We start from the raw sequence: 23,398 nt of genomic DNA, 5'->3' as shown, positions 1-23,398 counted from the left end.
CATCTAAATATCCTCTAAGTCAGATAATGGATAACACTCCAGGTACAATTCATCCTGAGACAGAATTCTTCCCCAGCTGTGAACTGTGGAACCTGACAAGTTAAGCGCGTCTAAAATACAATAGTGGGACACCCATAGAGTAGGCGTTCCCATTCCAAATGAGAGAAATCAGGAAGAAGAAAGGTCTGACCGGTCCCAAGCAACTCCAAAACCTGGCAAGGCAAATGCTAATAGATCTTAAGGCTCAGAATTGATGATCTGGTTCATTCCCTGTTACGCAGGCTCACACGGCTAGCAGCCATGCCCCTGAGGTTGTGGGCAGGAACAGCCTGGCCACAGAGCTGGCCCTACCGTTTGAAACCTAGGACTAGACAGCCTTGTCCCCGGGCTTATGGTGGCAGTGTCAGCCTTGTTGGTCCCTTGGGGTTATGCTTCCCTTTTCTTGAAGGATGAGGCATGTTTCCAGTGAGATATTTCTATTAGTCCTATTAGAATCCCAGAAACCTGAAAGCCTTCCTTTATTTCATCCTGTGTGATGAGTTCAGACTGGCAGTGTGTCTGCTTGGTATAATCAATCCCAACACTGTTTTTGGCTTCTGCTGAGATGGCTGATTAGATCCATAGGTAATCACTTTATGGAGTAGATCATTGACCATACTCTTGGTGTTCTTTCCAGAACACACTTTCTCACTGTTTGCAATATGGATAGGCCTAGAATTTTCTAAATGTTTAGTTTCTGTTTTGCTTAACAATTCCTTCTTCAGTTCATCTGTCTTCTCTCACGTTTTACTGTCATAAGGAGAAACCGGGCTGTACTTCAATACTTTGCTTGTAAAGCTCCTTTGCTAAATATCCAGGGTTGTAACTCACAAGTTCTACCTTCCATAAAGCACTAAAACAATTTAGTCAGGTTTTTTTTTTCCATTTTCTAACAAGGATTTCCTTTCTTCTGGTTTCCAATAACATGTTCTTCATTCCCATCTGACTCAGAATCAGAATCACCATTAACACCCATATTCCTACCAACAGCCCCTTCAAGGCTATCTGAGTTTTTTCTAACATTGTGCCTTAAAACTTCCAGACTTCTACAGTTCCAACTCCAGAGCTCCTTCCCATTTTTATATATGTTACAGTAGCACACCATTTCACAGTACCAGAGTCTGTCTTAAGTCAGGGTTTTCCAGAGAAATTAGAACCAATGGGATGTAGATATAAAGAGATGTATTATAAAGAACTGGCTCATGTGAATATGGAGGCTGACAAGTACAAAATCCATCATGTGAGTTGGCAGGCTAGAGACCCAGGAGAGCCGATGGTGCAGCTTAAATCTGAAAGCAGGCTGTTGGAGAATTCTCTCTAGCTTGGGGAAGCCAGTCTTTTTGTTCTCTTCAGACCATCAGCTGATTGGATGAGGCCCACCCACATTATGGAGGGTAATCTGCTTATTCACAGATCTAAATGTCAGTCTCTTCCAAATACACCTGCCAGGCTGACATACAAAAGTAACCATCACAGGAGGTAATGATCGTAGTGTAGATGAGAGTAAAGGAGGACAGCAGGAATAGATTAAAAAAGAAATCCATGTGAAAATGGGAATAAAAGTAGAGTAGAAAAAACTGTTGGATGAGGGGAAAAATGTAAAAGTTGAAGCCCATGAGTTTGGAAAGATGGTGGTACCATTAACAGAAAACCCAGGGTAGAAAACAGTGCACTTACTGAGAATCATTGCTTGGAAAAAGTGATTTTTCACTGTTGACTACTATCTGGGGGATGTTAGCAATCTCCATGTCCAGGCTGTATCACATACCAATTAAATCAGAATTCTGGTGGTGAGACCCAGTATTTTTTAACACTCTTCAGGAGATTACCGTGTGCATCCAAACTTGAGAACCCCTGTTGAGGGAAGCAGAATCATGGGAAGCCTTCTAAAAATTGTACCTGCCCAACACAGTTCTGGAGTACATGAGACCAGGTCCCTTTGGTTTGTTTCTTTCTCTAGCTGGCCTTGGACGAACAGGCACTCTGATAGCTTGCTACATCATGAAGCATTACAGGATGACAGCAGCTGAGACCATTGCTTGGGTCAGAATCTGCAGGCCTGGGTCAGTGATCGGACCACAGCAACAATTTTTGGTGATGTAAGTAGACAGAGAACTTTGGTAATTCCTCAGGGAGCACATGGGTCTGGAAAATGATGGGAAGTCGATTTTTCTTAGTCTCCAGTAACAACAGATAGTCTGTAGGAGAGAGTCGTTTGCATGTGTCTTTCTAAAAAAAGCTGTATTTTGATGTTATTTAAATGCTTTAGGAAACAGGCAAGCCTCTGGTTGGACGGTGACTATTTTCGTCAAAAGTTAAGGGGTCAGGAGAATGGAAAACACAGAGCAGCTGTCTCAAAACTCCTCTTGGCTGTTGATGACATTTCAATCAATGGGGTCGAGAACCAAGACAAGCAAGAACCCGAACTGGTAATCGAACCATCCCCATCACGCTGTTGCCATTGTTTTCAGTGCTGTTGAGGACCTTATAGGGCATGGGGAAAATTGTAGATAAAAATAATAAAGCACATTTTGAGGGATTATTGTCACACATTTTTTTTTTTATACTTATAGCCCATTCTAGGAACTTTTTACTCAGAATAGTTAAAATAAGGTCATATGTTCATAAAACTGAAATTGTTTGTTTACTCACTAGGCACTGGAAAAAAGAGGTGTGTGAAGTAAGCTCTTTAGATGGACCTAGTGACGCTTCCCCGTGGGCCCTGCTGCTCCACCTTCCCATTTTGCAGCAGTTGATTTAGGGAACCAGTTGTTCTCAAATGGAAGACTTTAAAGAATCAAGAGTTTAGGGGGTAGTGGTACTATAGTGAGTGGTGGTAAGTGGATTGTGAAATTTTAAAAAGAATGTTTTCATTATTGAAAACCCATTATGCCTCCTCACAGTATGTTTTATAACAAGAGTGCTGTTGGGTTCTGTGTCTGTAAAGTTAACATTTGGTTGTCTTTAAATGCAACCTGTAACTTTATTTTGAAAGCAGCAAAATTTTTTAGAGTTCAGTTTATTTGTATGTGTCTATATGGATAAATGTAGCTGCTATGCTTTACTGCCTTAATAAGTCCAACTGAAGTCACTAGCTCAGTGTTTCTTTACTTACACAGTACAGTGATGATGACGAAATCCATGGAGTGACACAAGGTGATAGACTGCGGGCCCTGAAAAGCAGAAGACAGTCAAAAACAAACGCTATTCCCCTCACGTGAGTCTGGTTTCCTTTGTGCGGTTGATGTTATTTAATATATATTTGAGGTCCTTCATGAGCATTTTTTCCTGTATGTTTTTCTCCATGATCACATGCCCATTATGCCACTTCGCAATGGTTATTTACATTATTTAGAATCGAGGGGTGTTGCCCAGGAAGCTCTTGGCTGTCCTTTATCTCCGTCTTCTGTTGTAACCTTACCAGCCTGTGTACATAGAAAAGCAGTATTGGGAATGCTTTTTCTCATGGATAAGCACCACGTGACATCCTCAGGAGAGTGGCAGCAGAGGTAAACCACAGAATAACACATTTGTCCATTGTTACTGAAATTGTGAATTTCCTTAAATTCACTACCATATTATAGACAGTTCGTTTGGATATGGTAGAATTTAATCAGTGATGACATTGTGGCTTACTGTCCAATATATTATTTTAGGGCAATAATGAACTGGATTAAATAATAATTTTGTATTGATTTTTTGTTTGAGTTACTTTCAAGTTACAGAAGGAGGTTTAGTATGGGGATAGGAAGTTTTATAGTTAGTGTGTGTATGCCCACCTGTACTTGATTGTGTAAGTGCTAGTTGGGATTCACCCTCCTGGAACATCTAGGATCATTAGAAAAATATGTAGAATTTAAAGACTTGGCCATTGTACTTTTTTCTAGTATATTCTTTAGTATATGCTTTCATTTATGCTGTTGGATTCCTTCCTTGTAGTCACCTTCCTTTTCAATGTGGGGTACCACATTTCTGATTATGTTCTTTTTTGCGGGGGGTGGGGAGGGAGAGCATCTTAAGCAGGCTCCGTGCCCAGCGTGAAGCCCAGCACAAGGCTCAGTCTCATGGCCCTGAGATCATGACCTGAGCTGAAATCAAGCATCAGACGCTTAACCGACTGAGCCGCCCAGGCGCCCCTCCAGTTACAGTTTTTTGGTGTGTTTTTTTTTGGTGATGGAGTCATGTCATTTTGTTCAGTAATCATCTGTAATATGGTAAGGACCTAATGACATCATCAGTGTTCATGGCAGAGAAGAACAGGCCTTCTTTTTAATCAACAGTGGTTCTTCACTGGCACCTCCTTGTTATCTAAAGTTCCAAAGTAGAATTACACAGAAGGCATGTGTCTTCATGGGCCCCCGCCGTGGAACGTTCTTAAAAGACCCACGGAAAAGAATGAAGTTTTAAAGGGCCGTGTGAATGAGAAGTGTCAGTATGGATGATAGGCATTCACTAAGCCTTCTGGACAGCGTGGTGGTGGTGGTGCAGCATTTAACTGAGAAAGCTTTAAGAATGGTGCATTTTATGTCCTTTATTTAACTCCAAATGCCATTTTGATTTTAATTTCATAAGTCTTCCTCTAAGGCCTTCCTGGTTCTTTTTATTTAGAAATATAGTCCCCCAGATAATCCTTCTGAGGCCAGAGGAGGCATGATAGGTGTAGGTACTTCCCTAGAGCAGTGCTCAGACTCCACCGTGCATTTGAGTCTCCTGGGAGCTTGTCAGAACGCAGATTATGGTTTTGGGACTGGAGTGTGGTCTATGACTGCAAGCTGCCAGGTATCACATACACTGCTGGTCCAGGGCTTTGTGTCACAAGCCCTAGGAAATGGTTGATTTGTGGGTTGCTTTTAGTCGTGCCCAGGTTTTTTGTTTTGTTTTTATGAATCTGCAGCATCAGTTTATTTCTCAAAAACTTCTGATGAAAAGTCAAGTTGGGAGTTGTGATGGGAATTCTGCTTAGTCAAATTTCCTATTAAATAGGGCTTATAGGAAATTTCCTTCAGCAACTCTGAGTCTGCTACCTTGTGAATATGTGTTCCAGAGTGTTCATGTCACTTGCTGCCCTTTTCTACAGATGAGACGATAAAAGTCTCTTTCATAGCTGATAGGTTTGTGGCAATGTAAAAGAAAACAATGAATGAAGTCTAAAATTCTAAATATTGTTGGAAACCAGAAGGCGACACTAGATGTGATCACATTCACCTTGGTGTGTGAGGTGTCCCGGGGTGAAAGCTGAGTGGTCAGTGATGGCTGAAGGAGAGACCAGCCTCCACTATCACTTGTTATGGAGTTACACCCCACCTTACCCCCAGAAGGACATCGTCCCTTTTCTCTGAAGCATTTGGCGTAAGTTCTCAACCAAGGAAGATGGTGAAAGTTAAGAAAAAATAATAAAGCAAAGTTAAAAAATAAATAAAGCGCTAGTTCAAGATCCCTTTAGTTGTAATTGTAATCTTAAAACCAGTAGAATAGATCCCAAGCTGTCCCCCTCCCATACACAAAATTAAACTTCTGGCCACACTTTTGAAGGAAAAAACAAAATGCTAGGGGCGCCTGGGTGGCTCAGTTGTTAAGCGTCTGCCTTTGGCTCAGGTCATGATCCCCCAGGGTCCTGGGATTGAGCCCCACATCGGGCTCTCTGCTCAGCGGGAAGCCTGCTTCTCCCTCTCCCACTCCCCCTGCTTGTGTTCCCTCTCTCGCTGTGTCTCTCTGTCAAATAAATAAAATCCTAAAAAAAATCCTATTAAAAATGCTAAAATCCTTTTAAGCTCTGAAGTGTAAAAACCCTGGGGGATTTTAGATTACTTTGGGTAGATTTCCCTACCTCCTCCTCTACAACATTTTACTTATCCCTTCCTCTGCTTTTTCTGACCCTCCTTGCTGTTGGAATCTTCTCTTTTGCTCTTATGTGTAGTTCTTCTGGCCCTAGAAGAAGAGGTCAGTTGGGGATTGCCTTTCCTTCCGAAGTGGTGGTGTTATTTTAGAAATAAAAGAGAGAGAGAGTTTTCAGTAGCAACTTGGGTTGAGAAATTTAAGTTCAATCCCCACCTCCTGTTGTTGACCCCTCTATCACTGTGGGTAACCTATTTTGCTTCACTGTTGGTACTTAGCCGAATGAAAATACTTACAAGAAGGAAAGTTAGTGAAAAATATATAAGTACTGGTGATTCTTAAGAGCAAGTTTATACTACTCAAAATAGCATTCCAGTTATTGTTTTCTATTTTACAAACAGTATTTGGGGGAGAGTTAAAGTTGTTAGATACAGTAAGGTAGTGCTTTTCTCAGAGTCTGACTGATCCCGACTACCACAAAGACAGTAAATCATGTAGCACCTTGACCTTGACGTGATCTGCAGGACGTGATGGCAAGTATATTATTGTGCTAAAGTAGATTTGGTAGATTTTATAACTTCATCCATGCTGCCTGTCTCTCTGCATACTGATCATTTCTCCTACGTTTGTTAGGGTTAAATGAAATGGTGCATAAAGAGTCAAGGGTACCCTACCTGGGAATAAGGTGAAAATATCAACCTAATTTCCTTTAAATCTCCCTTAACAGCACAGTATGGATGGGTGTGCTCTCCTTATTGGAAAATAATTCTTAAACCATGAGCTTTCATAGAAGAACAATGAAAAATCTGTGACGGAGACACTTGGATATTCAGATCATTCTGCCTTTAAGATCACTGTTAAATCAGTAACTGCAAATGAAACTTGGGGGTGGATAGAGAGTCCTCTAGGCCAGTTATTCTATTCTGTCTAAATACTAAGCCCCTGTAATCTTAACATATATTAGTAGATTTTTGTTCTTGTAGAACGAGTAAGTGAGCTGGTGCCAGGTGTAACTTGCAGGGTGAGGTTCAGTTTGATTTCAGGTCCATCCTTAGTGTAATCCCTTGTCACTAGATACCATAGGGTATCTGTTCAGTGATTAAGATGACAAGGACACCGATAAAGATCACATAGTAAGCCAGACCAGTCATTTATGACTCAATCAGCACAGTATTTGTACAAAGCAAATGCTCAATAGAGCCTTTTATGTTTGGTCACAGATGTGTCCTAGTGACCATTTGGAAGTAGCTGGACAGAGTCACCACTCTTCAAACTGAGATTTTCTTCTTCACTGCCAAAAACAAGACTGCTGGATTAGGAAATACTGAACTGAAAGCCAACTTTGGCCACAAGAGGAAAATGAATAAGGAAAACAACTGAGCAAATTTATCTAATGTTGATATGTAGGGGAAATTTTCCCCATTTTGTGTTGCCCAGGGTTTGGTGTGCTTCTCTAGTCCTTATTTTCAGAGTATGCAGTTTGCCTTAACTCCTAGATGATCCAGTGTGGGACTGCATTGAAATGAGATCAGTTCTGCTATGCTCTGTTCATTTATAATTGTGCCTCCAGTGAATCATTGTTAATGCAGTCCAGGGTTTCTTGTTATTTGGCTGGTTTTCCCTCCTTTTCCTCTGGTTTGGTTTAGTTTTCTGTGTGTGCATATGTTGTGCTTTTTGAAGAATTTCAATCCTGTAACTACAACTCTGATTTCTGTATCATATAATTAAGTTAACGTGGGGCAGTTATCCAGCTAGAGATTGGGTCTAATCTTTTGTTACCAAATATCAAATCAATTTAAAACTGAAGTTAGCATTTTCTCCCCAACATAAAATGGCAAAACTCCATCCTTGTTTCCCACCCCTTTGTATCTATCACAGGGTGTCTAAAATTCACATGTGGCTTTATTTATTATTTTATTTATTTTGGCTTCCCAGTTTGAACATCTGCTCTTTTCCCTTCACCCCTTTCCAGATGTCCCCTAGTGGTGCTGACCTCTGCACTGTGTAGTGTTGTCATCTGGTGGATTGTTTGTGACTACATTCTTCCCATCCTGCTATTCTGTCTGGATGGTTTCAGAACACAGTAGCCGTCGGGACCCTTTGACCAATAGCTGCTGTGTAAGTGTCCCCTTCCATTTATGTGGTCACCTCTGGTGGACAGTGTGTTTCTCATGGTGCATGTTTTTCTCACTGTCAGCTCTCCTAGCTTTGTTGGTTTGCCTCTTTTCAAAGGTTCTTTTTCTGAAACTTCTCAATTAATGGGATGGTGGCAGTGGAAGGCCTTCCCTGATCCTTTCCTATAGGGATATTAAAAATAACAAGTTTTGTTTTTAAGTTGTGCTTACTCTTAATGCATTTTTTGAAATAGCAATTTATAAAGTCACTGAAATAGTTTCTTTTCCCTATCAAAAATAGTGAGTTCGGGATAATTGGGGTGGTTTTCTTTCAGTCAGTTTCCTCTAATTTTCCAGAGTAAATATCTTCAGCATATCCTTTTCAATCTAGCAAAAAAGAATTTGCCCGGGGCGCCTGGGTGGCTCAGTCGGTTAAGCATCTGCCTTCAGCTCAGGTCATGATCCTGGGGTCCTGGGATTGAGCCCCGCATCTGGCTCTCTGCTCAGTGGGGAGCCTGCTTCTCCCTCTGCCTGCCGCTCCCCCTGCTTGTGCTGTCACTCTCTCTCTCTCTCTGACAAATAAATAAATAAAATCTTTAAAAAAAAGAAAAAAAAGAATCTGCCCGCTGCTTTTCTGCTGTTGGTAGAGATTTGCTTTTGCAACCAGTGAGCGTTGCATGCTGTTTCACCTCCGACTCTGCCGTTGGACACAGCGCTCTTAGCTGCAGCTGCTTCCCTGCTAAGTCTTCCGTTTTGAGTAAGCAGAATCTTCTCCTTGGCTTCATTTCACAACCTTCCCTGTAGGGAGGACAGTTAGTACAGTTTTCAAAAATGACGTTAAACGAAAATAGGACAGCAGAGAAGACAGGAGTCCCTTGTTCAGCCTCGTGTTTCTGCATGACCGATGCTGTGCTTACTTCCTCCCACTTTCCTTTCCCAGAAGTAATCAAAACGCCCTTATTAGGTGAATATAGCAGATTTTGTATTCTCTTGATATCTTTTACCCTTAAACGAATACCTTAACAATGAACAGACTTCTGTTCTGCAGTAGAATGTGGCAGGAAGCTTCCCCGGGGAACACCGTGCAGTTGCCACCGAGAGCACAGGAGGAGGGTGTGTCCTGTGAGACTGTGGTTCACCGCTACCCTCTTATGTCTAGGCTGCATTCTTTTTCCTCTGAAACTCTTCCCTTAGCTCATATTTCAAGAATTTATTTTCTTGTTCCAACTTGGACTTGGGAATTGTAAAGGAATATGAAAGTTCCTTCGAGGATCTCCTCCAAAGTGGAATTCCATTGCAACCAACTCCCATGCTTTGAGGCTTCATGGAGTGTCTTCAGATGGCTAGAAAAGACTTAAAAATCCAGCAGACACCATTCTTTTCAAAGTTAAGGAAAGGCTGCTTAACATGTTCCTATTATGACATTTTCTTGAATATCTTATTAGTATGAGTTTATTATTGCACAGACAGATATGCAATATTTCTGATATAGATGATCTTTTTGGTTTTTTTCCCTTTATTCCTCTTAGTAAGCTTAGATTTCTGCATATTCTGACTCAAAGAGCATCGTGCATTGCCATTGCATAGATTTATTCTTGAACTCTTCTAAGTGGCGAAGGTATTTCGAGTAGGTGGAGTTCTAAACGGGTGGAGTCGTTGCTAATACTACTTAGGCACTTCGTGGTTGTATTACTTTGTCCAGGGTAAGTTTAAAAATGGTTTCTATCAGACACCTTTCTTTTCAATATTCTATGTAAGATACAATCTTTTTTTATTGCTACTACTGATGTTTGCCATTGCATTTGTAGACCCAAAGCAGAGTATTCAGTTTAGCTTGCCTGATTAATTTGGGATTTACAGAAACAAAAGCCTTCAGCAGTAACAATGATGTAAACAGGTATAATCCTTGTAGTTATCTTTTGAGAGGACTACTTACGGGCCCTGTGGTTGGTGTACGCCTCTATTGTGATGACGTAACGTGGCCTGATAGGTTGTTACCTGGCACACCTGGAAAATCAGACTATCCCACACCTCAGATGGCTGCATCAGATTCTGGCAAAGTTGTGTGTGAAGGTTGTAGGGCCTTAGGCCCATCACTTTGAAAGCTTGTTTTGTGTCGGTGGATAACCAAGTGTAAATAGTACATAGTCGCACTGATGGATTCTTTTCTTGGAATTGAACATTTTTGTTCAAAGCATTTTGTAGTTTGAGAGGGAAGAGAGCTGGCTTGTCAGTTACTTGCTTTGCTGGATGCGTCAAGTTGCAAGTCTCAGTCTGGGAATACCGGGTCTCAAAAGAGGCTGCAAAGAAGAAGGTGAACTGTTGTATGGGCAAGACATTAAAAAGTAGGACTGCGGATTCTGCCAGGGAAAGATGGAAAGGAATTTACAGAAACAAAAGCCTTCAGCAGTGGCAATGATGTAAACAGGTATAATCCTTGTAGTTATCCTTTGAGGGTCCTACCTATGGGCACCGGGAAGGAGAAAATACATATGTAGGATATTGCTCTGCAAAGCCATGCGATTGGCCTGGGTTGCACAAAGTGAGAAGTAGTGGGCTCCCACGTACCCTGTGGCAGAGTGAATGCGTCACCGAATTTGCCAGCTTATGCCACCTTATGTATGGTGTGGTGGGTAGTTTATCACAGGTAATAATCTTAAGTATAGTTGCTGGGGCTTTTTCCAGTTTATTGATGCATAACCTACAGATATAGTAACTGCTCTGTTGTTAATGCAAATAACTAGTGACCTAATCTCTACTGGTGTGATTAATGCATTCCAAATTTCTATCATGCTTTTATTTTCAAAAAATCCACATAAATTATGTACATTAGTTTTATAGAGAAAGAAATCCTTTTTAAAAGATGTTTCCTGTCAGCCTGAAATTTGATTTAGCAGCGATTTCATTTTTCAAATAGTAAATATTTCAGTAGTAATTTAAGAAATCAAGATTTAAATTTCCTAAAGCCAAGTAATATATTGGCTCTTGTTTTTATTCTCATGTTAATGATTTTACAGTGTGGTAATTGTCTATACTTTCTCGGCTGTAAGTGGCCTCAAATTATTTGACAAGTTGGTGTGGTATTTCCAAAAAGCCAACAGGAGTCTCATTTTCTCTCTTTGGATTAATGGAGATAAAACCCAGGAGCCTCGCGGAGCAGATGCAAAGCAGGTGTGAGGCTTCTGGACCACAGTGGCAGTACCGCACGCTGGGCCTGGGCTTCAGAAATAGTGGTGAAGTTTGGTGGTGGTTTTGTTTTTCTTTATGAAAAGTTCTATATTCAAATCCTGTTAACAGAGACCATTAAATATTCTCCTGTCCCTCCCCCCCATTTGATATTTGATATGATCAGAAAGATTTTTAAATCCTTGTTTTCAGAGGTAGAATTCATATACCAGGGCAGTTGGTTGCCGCCTTTGATCAAACACCTGTCTGCATATACCTTTTCTATGTTGTTAGAATGATAAAACTTTGTGAGAAATCCTGAGGCAAGCATTGGCTCATTTACCCAGGATCAGTTTCCTTCTGAGACCTAAGGCCTGTTTCATAGGCTTTGAGAAATACCATGGGGATGAAGCAAAACAGCTGAGAGGGCAGCCCCCCGCCCAAACAGCTTGGAAACCGTGGGCCTCCAGCCTCAGCTCTGGTACATGGCTACCCATTACTTTTTTTAGTGATGAGAAGTTAAGCATTTTACTAAATGCTGAATATACTGTGGTTTGGGTAATACTAAGAATTTACTGATCTTCTTTACAGTTCAAGGCCCTGGCTTTGGTCATTAATTAACATGGCAGTAACTCGGGCTTAGGAAGTAGGACTCCAAGTTAGTTGTAACGGTTTCTGTTTACTCTCATGAGCTGGGTCCTCCTAAGTTGTTACCGGCTCTTACCTTTGTTTGGACAGGAGAGGAGGAAGCTTATTTTTAAGGCAGTGTTTTCTCTTACAGATAAATAAAGGTTGAGTATATATAAATGTGTGTGTATGCAGTTCAGCATTTTGGTCATTATCTGTTGAAGAAGAGAATTGCGCATAAAATCTTTTGATGTTTTCTGCTGTTTTCCCTATGACCATTCAATGAGGAATTACAAAACACCCTCTACTTTTGAGCAAGGTACTTTATGTGGGCTTTATCCGAGGGTGTTCTTCTGACTCATGAATTTGCCTCCTGGGCAACCTACACCCATAGGCATCAGTTCCTTGAGATTATTTTAGAGTTTAAAGCAAGTTTCACAAAATTTAAACAGTTTTGCTTTCCATGTTAATGGTACCTAGTGATTTAGTAAGTAGTTATAACCCAGACGAAATTCAAATTTTGCTTGAATATATTTTTAAAATTTGAAATGTTATATAAAATTGGTATTGATTTGGGGTTTATTTAAAAGTCCATACTTTCACCTCTGAAGAGCGACTATTTTATAGATTTTTATATTCATATTCTTCAGAATTTGGGGTTTTTAAATGATTTCTTGCTTTCATGACTAGAATTCTGAGAATCTACTTTTACTTTGGGGCACAGTTTGTTTTACTGATTGATTTCTTTGGTGTGGGAATTGCTTAAAATGCCAGGTCATTTGTTTTCTAAAAGTGAAGTATATTCCAGTTATCTTTGTATAACTTCATGGGGAAATGAAAAAGACTTCGATGTGAAAATGTGTTTCAGATTTTTTTGGCAAATGTGTTTATGGAAAATCCTATCAATGCTCAGCAAAATAATTTGCACTAAAGTGCAACGATGACTTCCTCCGTCAAGTATTTGAAAATTGTTTCAGTGAATATAATCTTATTTTTTTCCAACTGTTTTCAGAGTAATTCTTCAGTCCAGTGTTCAGAGCTGTAAAACATCTGAACCTAACATTTCTGGCAGTGCAGGCATTACTAAAAGAACCACCAGATCTGCTTCAAGAAAAAGCAGTTTTAAAAGGTGAGAAAAGAATCCTACTCTTCTGAAAAGTTCTAAGCATTGGTTTTCCAGTTTAATCTTCTGGAGATAGAAATGAAGAGAGGAAGAGAGGAGAAAGCAGAGTCCCTGTGATAGGAAGTTAATCAAATCTGTTTGACTTGTTCATCATCTAAGAAAATCTGGGCCATTGCTAATGTAGGGTTTGTTTTATTTTGTTTTTCAGAGGTGGTTCTCAACACTGGAAATGTGGTCTCGGGGTCAGAATATGGAGAAATTGAGAGGGTTGTACTTATAAGCTCTTAAATTTCCAAAGCTCTCTGTCAGGACTCGGAGGAAATTTTTCCGTATGTCAGATACAGCATAATTGTTGGAGGATTAGCTGCAAATAAGTGTGATGGTGGGATAGGAGAACTCCAGTGAGTTTGGAATCCTTGTTTACCTAGGGCCTGGGCTCTTGGCCACAGTGCACACCCTAAGGGTTCATGCTTTCACCCGGAGCCCAGCATCTTCCTTTCCTTCGTTATTACAGGCTATGACAAGAAAATGCGCATGTTCCATGACCAAATCCATTACTCACTGCTGTTTGGGATGTTTATCATGAACTGAAAGCAGACATTTCATTTCTAACCTATTCCAGAAGCAGTCCCCTTTTGAGGGAAGAGCAGATAACCTGCTTACTGTCCTCTCAGGAGTGGAGGCGGGCACCTTTTTGTTTTTGTATCTTTGCCTGGTGTCGACAACATGTGCGGTCCTGGGCCCACGGCCCAGCGCCTCTCTTTCAGTAGACCACCAGCGGCCTGAAGATAGTCTGAACCAGACTTCAAAGCATCCTTCACGGTTTTCCTTGCTTCTTTTTAACTTACTACCCTCATATCCTTGAGGCTATGGGACAGCTGAGTTGGTCTCTAGGGCGGGTCCCAGCAGCCTGTGTCCTGAGGGACTTGCTACAAACCAGAGAGCTGTGTGTGTGTGTGTGTGTGTGTGTGTGTGTGTGTGTGTGTGTGTGTGTGTGTGTGTTGTTTTTTTTTAAGGAATTGTTCGGTTCTGCCATTTCCCCGTCTGCTGATTTTTTCATTATAATTTTCACTACATATGTTTACTTATACAAGAATGTGATAGTGCCTTAGTACAAGTAGTTGAGGACACCAACTCATAATTTTGGGGATTTTGAAGTTTTCATAGAAAGGTATCAAAAATTCATAAATTTTTTACTCTAATTTCATTTGAGAAGAATATCAGAGAAATACTGACAAAAAGTCAAAGATTTGGGTACATTATAACTAATACCAGTATGGTATTTATAACCGTGAGGAAGAGGAGATGGGCTAAAGATTGTTAATTATGCCAAATGAATCAAGAGTCATGTTTTTAAAGAAAACTGAATGGCCTGGATAAATGCTCATGAAGCAGTAGGGGAAAAGAGCTACACATGAAAATTATGAAGTATTACTCTAATTTTGTAAATGTACAGTAAACTTTATAGAAATGTATACATCTACAAATATATTTATGTGTTTATACATCTATGTATATATGTAAGTTTGTGTATATTATACATATATTTAAATATTTATATATACATACATTTCTCTGCACGTATGGAAATAAGGTGACCGAAACATATGCCGTAATATTAACAGTTCTTCTAGTTGGTAGGACAGTTAGGGAGTTTTACTTTTTTATCATTTTCTTTTTCTCCAGCTTTTTACAGTAAGTAGGGGGAAATGGGAGCATTTTAACTTTGACACTTTTAGGTGAATTAAACTATTAAAAGTTCAAATAAAAAGCCTGCTGTTGGGGGTAGTTAGACATGTCTTGAATGAACATTTTTTTTTAGGTGTAATTACTCAGGCTTCCATTACAGTTGAGTGTGTCTTGCACATTTAATTCTGCTTTCTGCTTTTCTGGATTGTGCTCTTCAGGCTACAGAGGAATAGAGTCCAGGAGCCAGGACCATGCGTGCGCAGTCACACCGTGTTCCTCTGAGGGGCGTGGCCACACGGCAGTTTTTCCATCTAGGTCTTGTCTAGTGATCTAAACTTGTGCTTCTCAGCAGAGGTGGTTCCTGGTTGCAGTGAGCATCTGCCTGAGGTCCCTGGACCGGATGCTTTGAGGGGTTGAAAGTAGAGTTCAGACTGAATACACTTGACTGAATTTTGAAATGGCGCAAAGCAGTTTCCAAGCATTTGGGATAGTGCCAAAAACCAAAAGGCTTCTTTTCAATTCTCAGAATGGACTTTTAGAGATTGGGAAGGGCAAAGAAATAAACCAGTGAGAGAGAATTGGGTTTCAATTGTGTTTCCCACCTCCCTTCACGCAGGGTCTCCTTGGCCTCTTTTGGGTCTTTGGCCTGTGTTCACATCACCTTAACTGTGAGCCACCGACCACTCATGAAACGAAGACAAATCCCTTAGGTACAGGTCCCATTTCCTGCTTCTAGGAAGTAGGGGGAGTTGAGGTAGCCAAGCTGTAGCCTGAAGCTTTTATCGTACTGAATAGTATTCATTTTTGGTTGGAGGGTACTGAGGGAATTAACACATTTGTGCATAGTCTGATTCAGGACAAAATAATATAAGATTGTGGAATAATTGTGAGGTTTTGAATACAAAACTTTGGTTTAGATAGTAATACGAGGAAATGAAATAGTACACCTTTCAGTATAAAATAAATACCTCCAAGGCGCCAGGGTTGCCTATCTGCTGTCCCCCCCCAACCTGTGAAGCCTTCTTTTGTAGGTTGATGTTCACACATCATCATCATTGTCATAACCGTCCTGCCACAGGAACTTGACCTTGCATGCCTATGTTCTAGTCTCTTAGAGGCTTCCGGGATGAAGACCTCACCTAAGCTCACTTTCCACTGATTTGGCTCTTTTGATTTTTGACAGTTTACTGAGAGGCTGTACAACTTGGGACAGCTTTTCCACAAACACCTTAAAAGAGTAATTATTTGGAGGCTGAAAAATTGTGTTGTCATAAGCCTTTGTTTCTGGAAAGAAATGCCACCATGTTTCTCTCGTGGCAGATGATCATTTCCTCATGTATCCATGAAACACAAGCCTCATCTGAACCTAACTCCCAGGTGCCATGCTCTGCTCTGGCCCAGTGTGCAGTTCAGGCCCAGAGCGCTGGAGTGTCTGGTGGTGGATGGGGCACACTGACCCTCAGGGCCAAGAGGGTTCTGTGTGGCACCTTCCTCATCCCCTTGCTCACATCCAAAGAAGTAAATCAGTGGGTTTCCACTCCTCCCAGTTCCCGTTAGAGCTATAAATCATTCTGCTGTTTCTCTTTTAAGAATGATTAAATCCAGTGGAGAATTGGCCTGTTTTCCAGTGTTCTTTCTTAACTCGCTGACGAGCTCTCTTAGAGTCTTGAAAATCCCATCATTGTGCCTCTGATTGGGGACCTGCAGCCACCTCACCTCATGGGATACCATTCAATTCAGTTCATGTCTTGACACAACGTACCATTGAGTGCATGTTTCTGTAAGCTTGTGCTGTTTCTTTGGAGGAGTCTGTCTTTTTTTCTTTTCCTTCTTTTTTTAAACAATAACTTCATTTTCTAAGAAAATGGTCACAGATGAGTGATTTTTTTTTTATTCCAAGTTACGTCATTGGGAACCATCACTTTCTGTCCACCTGTCAAACCAACCTAATGTTCATGGCTTCTGGGGTATTTTGCACCTAATGATTCCTGTTGTGGGGGAACAAAAATGCTCAGGGTGCCTTCCTTGGCCTCTGAAAGCGTGAGTGTCTTCATGAGCCCTTCTGTCGGGCGTACTACATTCAGGACTTCTTTGGCTTTTTCAGGCTTCTCATTTGTGACTTTTGTCATCATCATGTCTGCCACTGCTTCTTGTCCCTTACAGTCTCAGATCTCAGTGTCTGTTCCACCACCTCGAGGCTCCCGACTTTCTGTTACTGCCATTATCTCTGAAAGTACATCCGTCTCAGAAGCCCCAGAATGTTGTCACTAAATATCCCTTTAAAAAAAAAAAATGCCAGTTTCCTCTGATGTTCTAAAATACTGATTTCCCTTTGAAATTCCAGACATTTTCCCGTTGGGCTGCACCAGTTGACCTGGAGCCTTACATAAACTCAGTATTCTGTTGGGGTCTCCAGAAACTAAGTGATGGGGTCCGGGGAGCTCGCTCCTCTCCGAGAGCGCCAGCATCACTCGGTGAGGGGCGCCTCCGTACGAGAACTGGCTTCTTGGACTCTTTTCTTTTGCTTCCTTTCTCCTCTGAAAGTTGCTGTTGAGTTGAAAGTTGACAGAATGAATTGGGACGGGAAGGAGGGAAGCAGGGTGAGAATCCGTGCAGGTCAGTCTCGAACCAGGGGCCGGCGGCACGGTCCGAGGATGGCGGGCGGCGGGCGCCCTCCATGCACTGCTGCACTGGAAACTGCTTGAGGTGCCAGAGCTTTTTCTGTGACCGAATTCTGGCCTTGGGAATAATCAAGTAACACTTCTTTATCTTTTCGTTCTTTCCACCTTTCCCACAGCCTGGTTCCTCAGAGGGAAGGAAGGAAAAGGAATGCTTTGCAACAAATGCCCTTAATGGCATTATGGTACTCGCATTGCTCTGCTGCTTCTGCCTACCCTTCCTGTTTTCTTTGTTTTTATCGTTTTTTTTATTATTATTTTTTGCAGAACTGAACCTTTTTCTGCTCTGCCTTTCTCTCCCGTTTGTCTTTACTTTACGGTTGATATTGTACTGTTTTTTCCAAAATACTTGTCATTAAAGAATTGCACAAAGCATATACTTTTTAGCATGTCACTACTTCTATTATGTTGCCTTCCTTGTCTTTTGGTAACTACATACGGGACACTTGGAACCTTCATGGTAAAATCCTTTTTTTTCTCCCCCTGTAGTCCCTCCATTTCAAGGACTAAAACAGTCTTGCGTTAAGTAAAAACCCGTGACCAGAACTGAAGGAAGACTCTAGGAACAGAAAACTACAGCAGGACTTAGCACAAATTTATTTGGAAACAAAACAAAATTGCAAAAGCCTTAGCTGCTTTCCACCTAAGAAGTTTATTCAATGAAGACAATGTCCACTGGAGTTTAAATAACTACATGAGTTTGGGCACAAGCAGTGACTTGAAGAAGGCCCGGCTCTCCTTTTGTAGAAACGTCTCAAGTTTAACGACAAAAAAGCTGTTGTAAGTTTAGTCTCAGGTGTAAATATGAAAGCCGTCTGGTGTCGGGAGAGCTGACTAGTCGGTGTGGTGCAAGTGTGTCCCTGTGATGGCAATCATTTTAGCTGCTGGCCTTCAGAGGAAGTGAGGATCTGATGGAGGTTTTTTACGTATTTATTTTCTGTTCACCCTGTGTCGAAATTTATAAAGAGAAAACAGGCATTACTGAAATGGTACTCTCTGTAATTTGATACTATTTGGTTTAACCATCTTCACTTTAATATTTGTAACGTTGTTGTAATGGTAACTCTGTTTAAGTACCCAAGCTGCTTGTCTTCCACCAAAGAGTGCTTTATTAACAAGAACCTGTGAAAACCCTGTTTGAAGACTGTTGGATGTTGTGATACAAAGTGGTACTTTGGCAACCTAAACTGGTAAGAGAATATGAGTGGTAGCTCTAGAAGACTTGGAAGGGGAAACTGGCTGCAGAGTTGGAAGATTGTTGGAAGTCATTCCTCTTCGTGTCACTGAGGGACTGGAGGATGCCAAGGCTGCCCACTCTTTGGTTGCCCAGTCATACAAATTAAAATCCTATTTCCTTCCACACGTGATTTAAAAAAAAAACAAAACACTGTTGGTGTTTCCCTTGGAAACAGCCATCCCAAATAATGGTGGCTTTAAAAAAAAAAAGGTACTGCTTTATTAGGGTCTTTCTCTGTAGCATTGTGGATTTCTTTTTTTTATGTGATCAGCCTAAGACCACTCACACACCCTTTGATTTCAGTGACAGTTACTCGCATCTGGATTTCAGTTGTTTGTAAATAAGAGACTCACTGTTGCCTTTGGTTAGGGAATACAACTAACTCTTTGCAGAGTGCCTTCGCCCCTCCACCCTACAGAAACACAGCAGAGTCTGTGATATAAAGCAATCACACACACAAAAAAAATTATTTGCTGCTAAAACAACAAAAAAAAATGGGGCCCAAAATACAAGAATATTTTGCAGTCACTTTGGTTACCTCCATTAATAAGAAGTGAATGGTTTTAGTTTTTAACCAATGTTTGCCTATCCTGGTTTGGAGAACAGGGGTACAATATGGAAAGGCTAGAGAACGCAAATGCCTTCACATTACAAGATGAATGAACCAGGTGAGCAGGCAATTCCATTTTAAAAAGCTGCCTTTTTAACAAAACTATGAGTGGTAAGAAGTGGTTGGAATAAACAGATTAAAGTCTGTTAATGCAGAATTCCAGTTAAAGTTACTGGAAGGCCATGGCTCCATTTTGATATTTATTCTCTTGGAATAAATTATAAGGTTGACTGGCTTTGAGGGGAGATGGCAGGTGCCACCGTCTTGGGCAGACAAGCGCTCTTCCCCTTCAGGTGTAACAGGGGTGGGTTGTGCCGGCTTTTAAACACTGGGCACTAGATCTCAGAAAAAAAGGTGGTTTTCTATCCCTGGAAGTGAAGAGATACAAAGACCCACTTCCCTGACGGGACGACCCCTCTTCGCTAAGCTATGGGTGGGAAGAGAAACATTCCATTTGCTGTCTAGGAGACAATACTAAGTATTCAGACTGTGCCCTTGCATAAAACATTGAATTCTCAGGGCGATTCTTCTTCCCTTGACAATTTTAAAGGCCATCTCCTGCATAAATCATCCAGGTAGTTAGAAAATCAAACTTCCATCTGAACTGTCCCTGGTTTGGCTTTTTATTACATCAGAACAAGTTAAATGTGCTTTCTCCTTCACAGTGAATAAGCCATTTGGTGTCGTGGCCAAGAGTGAAAAATCTGAGCTTCAGTGTTAACCACAGTACTTTTTTACAAATTGCCTTTTTGTGTTGGCTGCTCAAGTTTCCAGCTAGCATTGCTATTACTGTGGCTCTTTCTAAAAAATCTTCGTGTTTAACAGGCCCACTGAAATGAGTCATAGGAAACTAGTGATTTGATAAAGAAGCATTCCGTGGACCGCACCAGGGCGTTGGGATAGTGCCTTTCAGGTGGATTTGATAGCACACCAGTAAACTTTCTGGGGGCATATGTAGAATCCAGGAAGTCTCTGGGTCTGACTGATGGAAAGCTCTTCCTGCTATGAATAAGAGTGGACTCTTTTTTTTCCCCCAATGGAAACTTCACCACACCCAGAATCTTCTGAGATTCTAACTTCCTTGTCCAAGAGAGACCCTGTTGCTATGGAATATGAAATAGGGCACGTCAGATGGAGAGATTCCTTTAAACTTAAGAGCCTTAAATAACTTTGAAAGGACACCGAGAATTTCCATTGGGATTAAAATGAGAAATGAATATTTTTAGGTGTTCTCAAAGCTTTTGGGGGACTCACGTCCAAAGTCAGAGACAGTCCAAAGGAAGGGTGTCTGCAAAGCTGGGTATCTAGATGTAGAGACGGACTTCTGTTTTGTAATGCTGAAGGAAAACTCGAAACCTCTCTTAGCGGTCGGTGAGGAGGGATGAGACCTGAGCAGTGCCTCACTCAAACAAGCAGCCTTCCTCGTCCAAGTAGCCGCTCCCAGGCGGCACGCTGCTCTTCTGTTCTAACCTTGGCCCCATTAGCCTGTCACCCACCCACTCCCTTCTCGTCCCTCCTCCCCTCTCACAGGGGTGACTTCTACCTCTTTTCTTGGGCCCAGACATTTTTTAGAGGAGTTCCCAAGTGTTCTCCTGAGGCGAATGTGCTTGCCTTTGGAGCCTGATGGCCGGTCCAGCGCGCCCTGTGGACCACAGGTGTTCTGGGTGGTGTCGCGCCAAGAGCTCCTGGAGGCTTTCCTTTGCTTGAATCACCGCCATTCACGACAAACGAGCAATGCGCTCTTTTGATGTTTGTTCTAAAAGTAGCTTAACTATTTCTCTTCATACATTTTTTTTTAAAGTAATTATTGCATTTTGGAAAGCAGTACTCATCAAAAACAACTTTAAAAACCTATTTTAATTCTTTAATAGTTCTCTCCTGCTAAAAGTGTCCTGGTAAGGCTAGCTGCTGCTTTTCCATTTCTCCTCAATCTGAGTATTCCTCGTGTCGCTAAGTGGAAATACTACAGATACGTTTTAAAAGACTGGACAATTCACCTATACTCTGTAGGAAATTACCTCCTTAATTGCCAGTAGAATTAACTGTCAGCAGCAGATAAGTTCATCTGATTATAGTACTGCAGTTTTATATTAATAATTTGCAGACTTTTATCTAACCTGCACTCATGTACAGATTATTAAAAGTTTTAAAATGTAACTGATTAATCAGTATTTGATCATTGTCTTGATTTTTTTATTAAAATGTATATTTCTAATCATATTTTATAAAGCCAAGAGAACTGGTTGAATGAATGTTTATTTTCCTGAAAGTATTTTTAAGATAAAGCTTCATAATGGCCTGTAAACTTTGCATATCTATGTAGTTTGATATGTATTGTTGAGTTTGAAAATCTTGTGTATTGTAACTGGTTTTATACAAAATATCAAATAGTGAAAATTGTATAATTATAATCATATAATTAAAAGGATTAACCAAACAGCCTTTTGGTTTATTGTATTCACTTACCATTCTGAATCATGGTAGGCAGTGGTCAAAATAGAAAGTGGATATAACCTTCTGTATTAGTTTGCTACACTGGGCAGCTGAAACGATGTATTTTCTTCCACTTCTGCAGCTGGAAGTCCAAGCTCAAGGTGTGGGTAGGGATGATGCCTCTGTCCTTGGGCTTTTCTCTGTGCACTCCAGTCCCTGGTGTCCTTCTGTCTGTCCTCCTCTCCTCTCCTTATGACGCTAGTCTAGATTGGAGTATGGTCCGTCCTAATGGCCTCATTTTAACTAATCACCTCTTGAAAGGCCCTTTTCCAAGTACAGTCACGTTCTGAGGCACTAGGGGTTAGGGCTTCAGCTTTAACTTGGGGGATACACCTTCCTTAAGATGAGATAGTAAGGGGCTCCTGTTATGAAGCCCTTCTAGACACACCTACCACTAGCTCAAGTTATGCGAAGGTTTGACTGGAGAACTTTCTGAGGATAAGACACACAAAAATCAGGCCCCTTGGAGTCTTGTGGGTTGTAGACTGTACTCCCCTCACTCACGTTCCCTGCCAAGGTCAGTATTAAAGAGCTAAGCGAGGGGCAGGACCAACGCTAAGGCATCCCCATTCTGATGTCCAAGCCCGGACGCCATCAAAAGGCCATCTGCCTGCCTCCCCTTCACCTGTCTCTTGATGGCCTGGACCCTGAAGACCTGATGCCCACACCATCACGCAGAGGTTGTGTCTGGGATGGAGGAGCTTGTTCTGTTAGGAGTGCTGTCCCATTCCCCAAAGAACTCAGCTTTGATTCATGCTAGGATACAGGTTTTCAAAGGACAAACCACAAGGACCTGCCTTCCCCCTCCCCCATCCAAACGCCCACCAGGCGCTGCCCCCTGCCCCCCCCCCCCAGTGTGAGACTCGCAGGCTCTGTCTTCTGTTGAAGGCCGCAGTATCTACCTGCCCCTCCTGCCGACAGCCAAACCTAGGCTGATTGGCACGGGCCAAGCTGCCCAAACTCCGTAATGCTGTGAAGGGGGCAGGCTTGGCTCCTGTAAGACTTGCGGTGAAACCCCAAGTCACATCTTCCAGGGCCGTGCAGTGTGGGCGAGGAGCCACGGAGACCCAGGCCCTGCAGATTCTCGCTCTTCTCTGTGGTCGACAACACTGGTGCCATGTACCACACAGACGATTTGCTAAACCCCTCTGCTTCTGTTTCTTAAGTAAAATGGGAAGAAGAGGAATTCCTATCTTAACAATTGGTATGGGAGTGAAATGAGATAATCCATGCAAAGCAAAACAATGCTGGCACATAGCTTTCAATAAATTAATTTTTTTCATACATTTAAGGTAATTTTCTGTAGATAATTAGGTAAAGAGATTGTGATCAATTCTGATCCCTCCATGTCTGGTATTTTTGGTGCCTTATCACAGGTCCTAGTGCCGGCACAGAGCGTCCCATCCAGTCCCATCTGTTGACTGCTTCCTTGCCCTCCCCGTGTGTCTGAGTGTGGTGGTGGTGCTTGTGAAGCGGGGGGTGGGGGGGTGGGGGTGGTCCCCACGAGCGTGACGTGGAGCGCCCCACCTCAGCGGTCCATCTCCCCGTTGCTGCCAGCCTTTTGCTAGTGCAGCGCTGCCTACATGTTCTCCCCTGCAATTCTTCCTGGGTGGTGCTGCCGATTTCCGTAGGACAAATTCTTCCAAAAGTCATTTCTACTGGCTCGAGAATGTGCAGAAATTTAAACTTTTGTTGCTGTATGCTCTGTCAAAAAGCAGCTTGGTATAATGGTTCAGAGCATGGATTCTGGACCCAGGCTGGGTGCAAACGTTTGCTGCTTATTAGCTG

General features: G+C 41.7%; 1 protein-coding gene across 6 annotated transcripts in view; it reads left to right on the top strand.

The window, feature by feature from the left end:
* CDC14B (cell division cycle 14B) overlaps positions 1-21,497 on the top strand; it is a 51,088-nt gene extending 29,591 nt beyond the window's left edge. For 3 of the 6 annotated variants that reach the window (XM_088019241.1, XM_028122261.2, XM_028122259.2), the window contains 5 exons: positions 2,000-2,138; positions 2,309-2,468; positions 3,159-3,256; positions 12,793-12,909; positions 17,760-21,497. In XM_088019241.1, the coding sequence (XP_087875367.1) occupies positions 2,000-2,138; positions 2,309-2,468; positions 3,159-3,256; positions 12,793-12,909; positions 17,760-17,796 (551 nt within the window). In that variant the 3' untranslated portion in view covers positions 17,797-21,497. Of the gene's footprint in view, positions 1-1,999; positions 2,139-2,308; positions 2,469-3,158; positions 3,257-7,846; positions 7,993-12,792; positions 12,910-17,759 lie in introns of all 6 variants that reach the window. The other 3 variants (XM_028122265.2, XM_028122262.2, XM_028122266.2) reach the window with 2 other exon arrangements.
* Positions 21,498-23,398: the final 1,901 nt, after the last annotated feature.

This window comes from Eumetopias jubatus, unplaced genomic scaffold (assembly GCF_037043125.1).
Source record: "Eumetopias jubatus isolate StellerSeaLion01/CBP00866 unplaced genomic scaffold, mEumJub1_p1.0 scaffold_15, whole genome shotgun sequence".
NCBI classification, from domain to species: Eukaryota; Metazoa; Chordata; class Mammalia; order Carnivora; family Otariidae; genus Eumetopias; species Eumetopias jubatus.
Note: the sequence above shows the minus strand (reverse complement) of the source record. Positions and strands in the feature narration are given on the sequence as shown.